Source organism: Lonchura striata, unplaced genomic scaffold, assembly GCF_046129695.1.
Source record: "Lonchura striata isolate bLonStr1 unplaced genomic scaffold, bLonStr1.mat Scaffold_85, whole genome shotgun sequence".
NCBI lineage: Eukaryota > Metazoa > Chordata > Aves > Passeriformes > Estrildidae > Lonchura > Lonchura striata.
The window spans coordinates 1,798,277-1,811,874 of NW_027461188.1; the positions used below are offsets into that span (position 1 = coordinate 1,798,277).

The 13,598-nt window shown below is 51.2% G+C and overlaps 1 protein-coding gene across 1 annotated transcript in view; it reads right to left on the reverse strand.

Moving 5' to 3' along the window:
- The window catches only part of LOC110469778 (uncharacterized), a gene marked incomplete at its 5' end in the record, with an annotated part of 706,345 nt that overhangs the window by 630,598 nt on the left and 62,149 nt on the right, over nt 1-13,598 (reverse strand). The window contains 1 exon segment of the mRNA XM_077790762.1: nt 3,399-3,898. Coding sequence (XP_077646888.1) covers nt 3,399-3,898 — 500 coding nt within the window.

The window sequence follows — 13,598 nt, forward strand, 5'->3', positions numbered from 1 at the left end:
GTTCCACAGGCCCCACAGTGTCACAATGGCCCCTTAGTTCCATGGTGCCCCACAGTGTCACAATGGTCCCTTGGTTCCACAGGCCCCACAGTGTCACAATGGCCTCTTGGTTCCATGGTACCCCACAGTGTCACAATGGTCCCTTGGTTCCATGGTTCCTGTGCTGGTGCATTCCCCCCTCCCCTTCTCAGGCCGCCCTGCCAGATGAGAAATGCTCGCTGGCCTCGGCCTTGGCCAGCAGCCCCTGGGCTCAGCTCCTCTGGAGCTCAGCACAAACACGCTCTTCTCCAGGCACTGCTGCTGCCCAGACAGCTCCTGGCTGCTTTAGGAGCAGCCCTGGGAACTGTTTGTGTTCCCTCGGTGGCACAACATCCCTGTTCTCAGCCTGCCAAAGAAAGCTGCTGATGCCAAGTGCGGCCAGGATGAAACATGGCTGGGACTGCAGCCCCTCTCTTGGTTCCCTACAAACAGCGCTCCAAAAGGAGCCCTTGGAGCTCTCCTGGGCCAGCGACTCCCTCTGAGTGGGGCCTCTCCGAGCCAGGAACTCTCCCGTTTGCTGCACTCGGGGATCCCCAACAACGAGGGAGCCTGGGCCGATCCCCCCACTCCTCCAGGCTCAACCCTTCCCCGCTGGGGAGATGCCAAAGCATCCCCAGGGAGCATTTCCCTGCCCTCAGGGGAATTTCTCACAGGTGCCTTGCACTGACTCTCTGTGTCTGTGTGCACACAGGAGTGCCTGTGCTGGGGAAATGTGGCAGAAATGCTGCTCCCTGAGGTCTCTGAGTGCCTTGGATAGCTGAGCCAGTCAGGCCTGTAAGTGAGGTTAAATCACAAGGTCTAAACTAAGTTAAATACTGGTAAAAGTTGTTCTCTTGCCAAGTTCCAATGTTTAATATAAGTTATTATCTAAATTTAATATTGTTAAATGTTATTCCTTTGTTAAATTGCAAAGTCACTAGTTATTAATTAGGTTAAATACGCTTAAGCTCTCTTCTTTTGCTAAATTGTGAAATTGAAAGTATCAGTTTATGTGAAGGTATAAGTTAAGTCCTGTTAAGTTTGAGTACAGTAAAGCTTTTAGCCTGTATCCCTTTTATCCTTGCTCTCACTGGCCTTGTGTCACACACACACACAGGGACAGTTCTCAGTTTGTTTCTGGTCTGATTGCCTGGATTTTGTTTGGTTTTGTTGTTGCTTTGTTTCCTTGCTGTGCCTGAAGTGTCCAGTCAGGGGCAGAGTGACTCTTGCCAAGGAACTTTGTGCTGCTGTCACTTTAACATTAAATCTGGTTTTTGCTGCTCCCTTGCTGGGGATTTTTCCAGCGCTCTCAAGCCCTCGTTGGTCACAGGGTGAAGGAGCCCTGGCCCAGGCTCTGGCCTTGGGGGTCACGGGGATGCTGCCGGGGGGTCCCTGTCCCCCTGTCCCACCCCCACAGCCCCGGCCCCCGTCCCCGTGTCAGGCTCTGGGGTTGATCTTGTGGAACATCCTCTGGGGGAGGCTGTGGCGCCGGGGGCGGGGGGACCCAGGGGGACAGGGGACCCCGCTGTGCACGAGCAGCGTTGGACTTCTCTGGGGGAACTGGGAGGGGACTGGGGCAGAGTGACCTCCCCAGTGACCTCACACAGCCCCTGTGATGTCACAGCCCACTCTGTAATGTCACACAGGCCCTGTGATATTACACAGCCGTGGCTCAGTGCTGAGTAGTTCTGTGCCATCCCAGCAGTGGCCTCTCCCTCCTGCCCCGTCCCTCAGCCAGTGCCACCCTTGGGGCGCTGGGCCTTGGCTTCTTCTTCTCCCTGGGCATCCCTGCTGCCCACCCAGGGTGTCCCGGGGAGCTGCTGCCCCTGATCCAGGGGCTCTGGTCTGCTGCCCTGGGTACCCCGGGGCTCCCAAAGCACCCCACGGCCAGTCTGGGCCCAGAGTGTCACAATGTCCCCTTGGATCCATCAGGCCCCGCAGTGTCACAATGCTCCCTGCGCTCTCTGAGGCCCCACATCACCCAGCCCAGGCCATTGCTGTGGTTCCAGTCCCTCCCAGTATGATCCCAGTGATTCCCAGTCTCTCTCAGTATATCCCACTTGATCCCAGCATGCTCCCAGTCACTCCCACTTCCTCCCAGTTGCTTCCAGCATAATTCCAGTTGCCCAGAACCAGTCCTAGCCACCCTCAGTGCAGTACCAGTTGCTCCCAGTATATCCCAATTGCACCAACCATGGTCCAAACTGCCCTCTGCATGTTCCTGGTCACTCCCAGTATGATCCCAGTCCCCCTCAGTGTCGTCCTAGTTCCACCCAGTATGATCCCAGTTGCCCCCAGTCAGCCCTAGTACAGTCCTGCTCACTGCCAGTATGACCTCAGTGGCCCCCAATATAGACACAGTCACTCGCAGTTGCCCTCACTTGCCCCCAAAATGGTCCCAGTTGTTCTCAGTGTTGTCCCCTCCAGTATGGTGCCAGACACTCCCAGTATATCCCAGTTGCCCCCAGCATGCTCCATCCCAGTCACCCCAGAGTTCCCAGTATGGTTCCAGTTGCCCCCAGGATGACCTCACTCATTCCCAGTATATCCCAGTTACCTCCAGCAGGCCCCCAAACCCCCTCCCAGCACCACAAATGGCCCCAAGAGCCACAACAGCCTCTCTCAGTGCCACCAGGAGTCCCTAAAACCCCTCCCAGACCTCCATGGAACTGAGCAGGAGAGGTTGGTGGACAGGAACATCCCCAGCAAGGGTCAGCTAGGGCACTTCAGCAGCAATTTGGGCATTTTGTGGGGAACACCTGGAATGGGCAGACCCAGGCCAGGGACTGGGACAGACAGCCGGAATTCCTGGAGAACAGATAAGGTTAGATGGATCCGTTCTGCTGGAACAACTACAAGAGCATGGCCATGTCCCTTGGCTTGGATGGTCCCACAACACCCAAATCCTCCCCTTAACCTCAAATTCACATTCAAATCCCAGTAAAATGATTCAGCTTTAGATCTCTACTTGATTTCTTTATTTTTACCCCAATTCTAGGTGTTCTGATGGGATAAACATGGAGAGTATTCAAGTGGGAAAAGATCTCCATGATCATCCATTATTGCATGATGCCACCAGAAGAAAAAGTGACACAGCAGGTGAGAATTTCTTGGGCTGTAAAGTCAAAGAAACAGCTCTTCCCAATTAATTTTCAATGTTGATCAGAGTCCCAAAGGATGTTCCTGGTCTGTGTTCATCCAGGTGTCTATAGGGATCCAGGAGGATTTGAAGACCACTTTCCAGGTGTCTTCTCAGCAGGGATCACAAGGAATGTGGGTCACCAGGGCTCTGACCAACATTGGTCTTCTAAAGGGGGATGGAGTCGGAGCAGCGCACGAAGCTCTTCCTGCAGTCGGGGCAGTCACAGGGCTTCCCTTACTTGTGCCTAAGTTGGTGTCGAGTCAAGTGAAAGCTCCTGGAGAAGCTCTTCCCACACAGGGGACACTCAAAGGACCTCTGCCTGGTGTGGATGTGCCGGTGCCTGACAAGGTGGGAGTTTTGCTTGAAGCCCCTCCTGCAGTCGGGGCAGCGGAAGGGCCTCTCCCCGGTGTGAATCTGCTGGTGCTTGCAGAGAGCAGAGCTCCACCTAAACCTCTTCTGACACTCGGGACACTCATAGGGCCTCTCCCCAGTGTGGATGCGTTGGTGGATGATGAGTTCTGAGCTCCAGCCAAAGCCCTTCCCACACTCCCCACACTTGTAGGGCCATTCCCCGGTGTGGATCATCTGGTGGTGGATCAGGTGAGATTTCTGCCTGAAGCTCTTCCCACACTCCAAGTACTTGTAGGGCTTCTCCCCATCATGAAGCTTCTCAGGGACCACCAGCTCTGAGCTCTGGCTGAAGCTCTGCCCACCTTCCTGACACTGGATGGGTCTTTCCTCCTCAGAGCATCCTGGGCTGGACTTGCAGCCCCTCCTCCTGTGGGATCTCTGGGGCTTTTCCTCCCTGTTGGATTCCTGCGCTGTGGAGTTGCTCAAAACGGCCTCTTCCATGAGGTTCTGCCGTGGGGATTTGTCCTTCCTGGTCTCCATCCTCAGCTCCTTCTCTGGGGGAGGAAGGAAAAGGAGAGGACAGGATGACAGGATTTGCCTCCGTGCCAGAGGGAAGGTCAAGGAGATCACCCCAGTGCATCCCCGGCAGGAGGGCACCTGTAGCGGGGCTGTCCTGCAGCCGGGGGCCAGGCTGGGCTGGGAGATGGAGCAGGAGAGAGGGGGAAAGGGGCACTGACTTCCTCCTCACCTACCTCAGTGTCCTGAGCCATCTTCATCTTCCTTGCAACCTTCTCCATCTGGCGAACGTTTGGGTATGGGAAATCCTGTTTTGGGAGGAAAACAAGTGATGAGCACAGTGAGATTTTTACTGGCTTCAAAGCAAACCAGGGGGACAGTCTAAGCCAGAATGACAATTGAATAAGAAAATTAAGATCAAAGCAATGATACAGAAACACTGGTTTAAACTCACAGAGTCAGGATATAACCTGACACCCCGTTGCTCAGGGTGGTGGTAGCAGTCTGATGAGACGGTGGCTGCAGTCCAGCTGGAGTGATGAATGTGATTCTGTCAAAGTGGTGATCCTGTAGAAGTGTCTGGTCTTCCTCTGAAGGTCCAGTGATGCTTATGGAGCTCTTGTCCTCTGGGAATGCAGTAGGCAAGGTGGTTGTGGTGTTGGAAATTGTGAGATTATATCCAGGTAGGAATGCTTGGTTCCTCCCCCTGGGCGGAGCATCCCACAATGGAATGATGTAATTTTATCAGTCCTGCAGTGACACTCAATGGCCCATTAACAGAAGATGGCCCCTGGAGGCCGTTATCAGGGCTGAGCCATGGAAGAGATAAAGAACACTGCCCCACCTGTTGATAACAGTTTATGGAGATGGGGACTGAAAACACTTTTGGTTACATCTGACACTGTAACCTGAAACAGTGAGGCAATCCCTGCTTGGGGTGGGGGGTGAACACCACCCCCCTTACCCAAACTGGCTCAGGTGTAAAACCCCCACCCTGGGAAGGCCATGCACACAGGGGACAATGTCACACTTGCCCCGCTTCAGGGGAGATTTCTGTCCCTGTCACTCCCTTGCTCTCTCCCCTTTTCTCTTTCTTTGCATCTCTCTCTACCTCACATTTATTGTTCAATAAAATCCACTTTGGATTTGGTCTCCTGAGCTCCTTAATTGGAGCAGAGGCATCTCTCTAACAATTTTATTATCCAGATTGCAACATTATTTTGGCACAGTGAGTTCAGGGCACTGTTGTCTGACCCCAAGTGCCTTTGACAACAGCATGGTTCTCTCCTCTGAGGAGCTCGTGGCTCTTTCTGGAGGAACTCTTGAAAAGTTAGATGCAGCTTCCTCTGAGCAAGTTTTGGAAGAACTTATGAGAAAAATGGCTGTTGTGAGTGGCCATTGTAAAGAAAATATTTTGTTGTCCTTCCCTGAAAAGTTTGTTAAAATTATTGAAGGAAAGGGAACAAATGATGCCAACGAGACTGACAAGGATCATTCGCCACCCGGTGAGAAACACAAGGCTACTAAAGTCCTACAAGAAGCCCAGCTCAAGTAGGTAAATTCCCAAATAACTCCTGAATTCACAGGCTTGGGCGGAGAAGCATTATTTTCTTGGTCCCTGTCACCTTTGTGACAGCTACACTGACCTTTCCCTTCCTTTTAATAATCTGTATTAGGACAAATTTCGAATTTTCTTTAATCAGAACCTGCCACCATCTGAGCAGGAGCTGTGCTGGAACTGATGAAATTTGAAATTGCCACAAAATTGCTTCTGTGGTTGGTTTATTAATGTTTGGGATTTGTTTGCATTTCCATTACAAGTGACTTGTGGGAAGAGCAAATCTTCCTCAAGGCATTTTATGGAGGGTTAACTTTAATTTCTGCTGAGTTTGCTTTGTCCAGTGCTCAGAGGAAGCTCAAGGGGTCTCTGGTTTTGGTTCGGCCCTAATTTTCTTCTGATTTGTCTTTATCACTTAAAAACACCTGAAAAATGGCTAAAAAGAGTATTGACCAGAGATGTCAAAAGTCCCACCATTTAAGAGGTATTTGAGATGGAATTTATTGTTTGGGAACATTTTCTGATGGATCTGTGGGTTCTTGGGGGATATCTGGTAGTATTCTCCATATCTTTGCACTCCAAATGACAAGGTGGATTTGTCTGTCACCTCAAAATGACTCAATCCCACTGGAAACCCCTCAATCTAACCCCAAAATTGCTCAATCCCACCTCAAAATGGCTGGTTCCCACCTCAGCCCCATGCCAAAATTACTGAATTCCACAGCCTCCAGGATGAGATGGGGTTGGAAGGTGATCGGGAGAAGTGAGATCCAAATTTGAGGTTGTGGGATCAGGATTGTGTGGGGCTGGGTGGGTGTGATTTATTTTGATAATAAATAAAACGATCAGAATTATTGATTTCTGTCCCATTCCTTTTCTGTCAGCTCTGGTTTGCTTTTTAGAGTGCTGCCTTCTCAGCTGATTTTGTGACCTCCTGTCCCAGACTGAAAAGCAAGATGTGTTCTATTTGCCATCTGCATGGCAGTTGTCCTGTGTTAAGTGGGCAGTTTTTCCTTATCTCTTCCACAATCAATCCTCCCTCAGGGGAGACATCTGCTGATAATGGGCTATTGAATGTCACTGCATGACTGATAAGAACTGTAACATCCCATTGTGAGATGTCCAGCCCAGAGGGAGGAGCCAAGCATTCCTACCTGTATCTAGTCTTGAGATTCTGGCCCACCAACACAGAGTTTTCTGGGCTGGATTTTCCCAGAGGAACAGCTGCCTCTTCCTCTTCAGAGGAAGACTCCCTTTTCTACAGGATCACTTCAACAGAACCACACCTGACACTCCTGGAGGACTGCAGCCACAATTACAATTGGACTGCGGCCAACACCCTGTCCAACAGAGTGTCAGGTTGTATTCTGGCTCTCTCAGTGTTGTTTTGGCTCACTGCATTATTCATATTTTCATTTTATTCCCTAATAAAAAGCTGTTATTCCTGCTCCCATATTTTTACCTGAGAGCCCCCCTTAATTTCAAATTTATACCAATTCAGAAAGAAAGAGCCTACATTATTTCATTTCAGGGGAGGCTTCCTTAGCAGACACCGATCTTTCTAAACCAAAACACCTCCTTTCTCTCCTGCCTTTCTTTGCCTGCTCTGTTTCTCTCTCAGTGTCTCCCTTGACCCAGGGCAGCCCCCACCAAAGGCCCTGCCCTGATTTCATTCCGAGTGCAGGAACTACAACAACCACAGGTGAAGTTATGAAGGCTGGCAGTGAAATGTCCCTTTAAGGTCTTGCTCCACTTGGCTTGTGGCTCCTAGTTAAGAGCTTTGCCTTCAAGATCAGGAACATCTTTTCCTGGCTGAGAACTGGAATTCCAGCCCCTGGGAGTGTGTGCCATGGATCCCAGAGGGGCATTCTTGAGGCTCCCAGGGTGCTGCTCCTGCCGTGCCTCCCAAGGAGCTGTGCAGGGCAGGGGACAAGATGCAGCAGCTGTGTTGGTTCTGCAGTGCCACCATGGCCCCTGGTTCAAGGAGTTTCCACACTGTCAAGAGCGGTTCCTGGGTTCCATGATGCCCTGCTGTGTCCCCATGGATATTTGGTGTTCTTCAGTGTCACAATGGCCACCTCGCTCCATGAGCTTCTGCAGTGTCCAAATGGCTTCCTTGGATGGGCAGTGTCACCATGGACCCTTGGCTCCATGCAGCCCCGCTGGGTCACCATGGACTTCTTGGTTCCATGAGGTTCTGGGGGTGTCTCCATGGTGTCTCCATGGTCTCCTTGGATCCACAGTGTCACAATGGACAATTGGATACATGTGTCCCTGCTGTGTCACCGTGGCCCCTTCGTTCCATGGGACCCCAGGGTCACAATTGACTCCTTGCTTCCACGTCACCCCCTCAGTGCCAAAATGGCCCCATCATTCCATGGGGAACACAAAAGATTGATAGAAACATTGAGCAAATCCTGCTTAACACAGCTGGGAACATCTGTTTGCATTCCAAAGAGAGGTAAAAGGTGAGGCTGGCAACAGCAGCTTCCATCTGCAACAGAGATCCAGGGAAAGGACAGGGACAGAGAGTTCAACTGGGAGACTCAGAGAATTCTGCTTCCAGAGATCATTTCTGGTCACACTGTCCCTTGTAGAAAGGTGACACCATTCCAGGCAGCCTGTACTGGGCAGGTGGTTCCTGAGTGGGGTTTGTTGTTTAGGAAACCTGCTCAGGCTTTTCCATTCTTTCTTTCCCAAGAGGAAAACTTCTCCTGGGCCTGTGTGCAGGCAGAGACTGAGGAGAGCAGGTGAGACACGGTGCAATGGGCTGGGACATGGAGCTGCAGAGCTCAGGGACAAGGTTCTGCTGCAGGGCACAGGGATGTCAGTGCCAGGTGGGCGATGTCAGACATGGTGAGGCCGGGGGTGAGGAGCAGCTTGTCCAAACAGGGTCAGCCCTCAGGGGGCTCATTCTTCTACATGCCCAGACCTCCTCAGGAGACACTGAGCATCAAGATCACCTGGGGAATGCTTCTATCAGCTCTTCTCTGAACTTGAAAACAAAACAATATTGCTTTTATAAAAGAAAAAAAAATCAGGAGGTGCACTTGGAAATCTTCCTCCTTACAAGAACTGCAAACTGACTCCAATCAGCTGCACAAGCCCTGGTGATTTGCAGACCATTGAAGGAAGACAAAGAGCACCTGAGGGCTTTCTGTATTTTAATGATCCCTACGGTGGATTTGGGGCTCAGTCCAGAACCCTCAGGCATTGAGAGAATGCTGAAGGAGCTGCTCAAGGAGTCAGAAGCAAAACTCCAAGTCGCTTGGAGCATCACTGAGGGCTGGGACTGCCAAAGGCTCCCCAGGGACTGGTGAGAGCAGATCCTTGAGGCCAGGATTGCAGGGAGCCCAAGGCTCAGAGCAGGGAACTGCAATGCTGAGCAAGGCCTGGGCTGGCTGGGGGAAGCAGAAAGGCCAAGCCCTGAGCCCAGCCTGGCACAGCAGGGCCTGTCCCTGACGGGTGGCTCAGGGCTGTTTGTGGGGCAGGGGGGATGTGAGGGGCAGCAAGGACAAATGTCAGAAATCTGTGTGACCCTGCAGATCCTCATGGAACCAAGGGGCCATTGTGGCACTGTGCTGCCTCATGGAATCAAGGAGACCATTGTGAACTCAGAGACCCCAAGGAACCAAGGGTCCATGGTGACCTTGTGCAGCCGCAGTGTCACAGAGGAGCCGTTGTGACACAGCGAGGGCACACGGAGCCGAGGGGTCATTGTGACACATCAGGGCTCTGTGGAACCATGAAGCCATTGTGACATTGCAAGGCCTCATGGAATCACTGTGGCCATTGTGACACTGCAGAAGCAAGGGGAACATTGTGACACTCCAGGGCCTGATGGAACCAAGGAGACCATTGTGACACTGTGGGGTCCCACAGAACCAAGGAAACATGGAACAGGTCTGGCTGGCTGGGCCTCCTGGGGAGCACCTGAGAGGTCTGGCTGACTTTGGCATGTTGAGGGCTACTTCTCATCTGCCCCTGAAGCACTGGGGTGTTGGCCTGATTGTTTAAGATTTTCTAAAACCTTCTGAGTTTACATTCTTGTAGCAAATTTTCTCCCGCAACTTTCTGTAAATAATTTATTGTTTTGCATTTCTTCATAGAGGAGGAGAAATTTGATGGACGGTAGTTTGTCCAGTGTTGTTGGATAGGTGGTCCTTTCACCCTCCAATCCACTGTCACCTTTGGAAAACAATAAATGTTGGAGTCAGAAATCAATTACATTTCTTTTACCGTCACAAACACAAAGGTGCCCATCATGTTTACTCATGTCCCATAGTGACATTGGGGCTCTGGGCTTTCCTTCCTATGGGAGAGAACTACTCTTCTCCTCCAGGGGCCTATAGCCAAAACTGGAATTCCTCTTCCAAAGTTCCTTATATTGCAAGGATTGTTTATAGATGAAATCTGCCAGGAGAGACAGATCTGGCTGCCTTGGCCACCGGGGGGCCACCTCTCATCTGCCTTTCAAACACTGGGACCATGTGCTTTTCTTTATTATGGGAAAAAACCATCCATCTCAACCAGGTACCCACGGCCAAAATTGGGCATCTGCCTCCAGAATTCCCTATATCCAAGAATAGATCCCAGAAAAATGATGCCAGGAGTCACAAATCTGGCTGGCCTTGGCTTCCTGAGGGCTGGCACTCATGTGCCTCTGAAACACTGGGACTCTGTGCTTTCCTTCCTAATGAAAAGAACTCTTCTTCCTGTCTAGATGTCCACGGCCAAAACTGAGATTCCACCTCCAAAATGCCCTATGTCCAAGGATAGTCCCTAGATGAAAGTTGTCAGGAGAGAGAGGTCTGGCTGGCTTGGCCTAAGGGTGGCCACATCTCATCTTCTTCCAGAACACTTGGATTTTGTGCTTTTCTTTCCTATAGGAAAAAAACATCCATCCTGAGCAGGCGTCCATGGCCAGAACTGGGATTCCACCTCCAAAACTCTGTACATCCAACGATTGCTCCCAGTGAAATCTGCCAGGACAGACAGATCTGGCTGCCCTTGGCCTCTTGGGGATGCCTCTCATCTGCTTTCAAAACACTGGAGGTCAGTGTCGTGGCGCGGCAGGCACTCCCCTCACCGCGATTCCCCGAGCGGTGCCGTGCTGGGCTGCAAGAGGGAAGAGAACGGGCGGCCACTCCCCCTGCGAAGCTCTGCTGTCCCAATTGGTGGCGCGGGAACAGACGAAGGCAACACGGGACTTGGGGGTGAACAGGATGGTTTTATTCAGCGAGCCCCAAGACCCCCTCGGGAGCGGGAGCAGAGCTTTTATACAAGAATTCAGGGAGACGGGTGTAGGAACAGCAACCAATGAGGGAACAGCAGGGGAGGAGTTTAGGGCAGGACTAACATATGACAAACCTATCGGGGGAAGCAAGGGAGTGGAATAGCACAAAGTAATCAATAGGGTGTTGAGCCTCACTAAATAGACAGGGAATGCTCTGGAAGCAGAGGAGGGGGCTAGGATGAATGACAGGGAAGGTTCCAGGGAAAGGGGCAGGGAAAGGGAGGATTGACAACATGGAGATGAGGGGGTTAGGGGAGAGCTAGGGAAGATTGACAACTGGGGAGAGGAGGAGATTAGGGATGGGGGGGGGGTGAACAGATATTGAACAAATATCACATTAAAGAAAAACACACCACCGTATCTCCCCCTTTCTTTTTATAAAAGGAAGGAGAATTCTGTGGTTTAAGCAAATTAATATAACACACAAATAATATAAAATTCATACACTAAATACAGTAAAAATACAGTAAATACAGTAAAATCATATAGCAAATGATGGTCAGAAACACAACACAGACCAGCAAATAACTAAATTCTGATTTCCCAAAAACAGGAGAATAAGGGAAAAAGTATTTAAGTTGAAAAACATCAGAAAATAATAACTTAATCATAATTACAACAAAACAACTTAATATTTAATCAAATTGTAACATTACATATTATTAAAAGACATAAGTTGAAAGACATCAAAAAAGGATAAGTGAATTATGTTTACAAGACATGAAGCATATAAAAACTTGATCTGGAATACATAAAATTGTCCTAAACGAAACTCCAAATTAAGTGTACAAAGCACAGCAGGATTTCTGACTTCATCTGATTTAGAACTTGCTTCGTCACGGCGCTTGTGATGTTTAGCTTCTTAAAATTCCTAAAGCGGAGTCAGGTCAGTGGACAGTGACGTGGTTTGTCCAATTTGAATGTTTGTTTGAGAGGTGGGCATAATATCTTGAGTATTAATTAAATGGGATGATCTTTCTTTCTATAAAATATAACTCAACAAACAGATTATTCAAAAAATAATCAAAAGCAAAAAGAGGAATTCGTAGTTAAATAAAAAGGAACATTGGGTAGGGTACATTAAGGAATAGGATAGGGGGGGACTAGGATGCCGCCATCTTAGGGGGAAAACAAGATGACGGATCCCCAGTCCCAGGTTTCGACTCTATTTCCTTGGGAGAAGGTCCCTCCCGATCCTTCCCCCCGGAGGAAGAGCCAGAAGAAGGATGGGTGAATATCCAACCCCGCTTCCCCCAGTAGGGACTAGCCTCGTGCAGGGATGGTGCAGGGCCATTGAGGGAGAGATGGGACTGGCGGGAAACCAGGGGCGGAAAAGAAGGGTCAAGGCGGGAAAATGGGTCCCGAGCGGCGTGGCCAGTGCCATATTGGGAGGGGGTGCCGGGCACACTGCACTTGGCCTGAGCAGTGTCCGGCAGGGCACTTGGGGCGGCTCGGCCACAGCAATCCCCAAGGGAGGATAGGGAAAGGTTTAGGAAAGTCCGAGGGGATGGGGGCATAGGGAGCTTCACAGAAGCCAACAGGAGAAATGTACAGGAGGGGGGCCCGACACAGCTGGATGTTGGCACAATGCGTGGGTGTAAAGGGTCTCTTTTAACAACCCTCCCATAGTTAACGTGTCGCCTTTAAATGTTTGTCCCACTTTTGTCTTCTCTAACCCCTCCGTCCAGCCCAGAATGGGGAGGGGAGGATAGAGAAGACAATATTTTTGAGGAGAAGAAAAAGAAATCTAATATGGGTTGCCACAAAAGACTGGGTGAAGAATAGCACTCAGTGCTAACCCCCCCCCAGAAAAGGAAAACCCACCCGCCTGCCAGGGACATGCAGGGATACAGCCCCAGTCTGGGTGCAGGCGGGGGTTAAAACGCAAAAAGAAAAGCAGCAAACCCAGCCGTCCGTCGGGGCGGCCCCCACCCCGTCTAGCTCACCTTACCCTCCGGGCCCGGGCGGAGATGGCTTGAATCTTCTCCTCGACTCGATGGAAAAGTCACGCTAAAACTGGGGATGTTCCTTCCCAGTTTGGCCCTTCCGGAGGCTTAGGTGTTCCCGTTAAACCAAAACTCGTCCCCGAAGCCTTGGTTTCGGCCACTATCTGCCTCCGGTGGTCTCGCTGCAGATGCCTTTCTTCAGGCTCTCCCGAGCCACTGCCAAACCGCACTCTTTGTCCTCGGGTAAGTCCACCCACTTAAAGCTTCTGCAGCCCGGCGGCCCCCGCAGTGCGGCTGCTCCAGGGCGGGTAGAGAGCGCAGTGGCGAGGACGAAGAGGTCCCGGAGCTTCAATCTTATTGCTCGGCGCTCAGCTCCTCTTAGCATCCGGCAGAGCTTCCACAGCCGCAGATGTCCCTCTTCCCTCCTTCTTCTTCTGTGAGGCGGGCACCCCCACGAATTTGCCCGTTTTTTCTAAAAGACGAAGAAGGGAACCATCCTCTACTACCATTTGTCGTGGCGCGGCAGGCACTCCCCTCGCCGCAGCACCCCGAGCGGTGCCGTGCTGGGCTGTGAGAGGGAAGAGAACGGGCGGCCGCTCCCCCTGCGAAGCTCTGCAGTCCCAGTCGGTGGTGCGGGAACAGACGGAGGCGACACGGGACTTGGGGGTGAACAGGATGGTTTTATTCAGTGAGCCCCAAGACCCCCTCGGGAGCGGGAGCAGAGCTTTTATACAAGAATTCAGGGAGACGGGTGTAGGAACAGCAACCAAT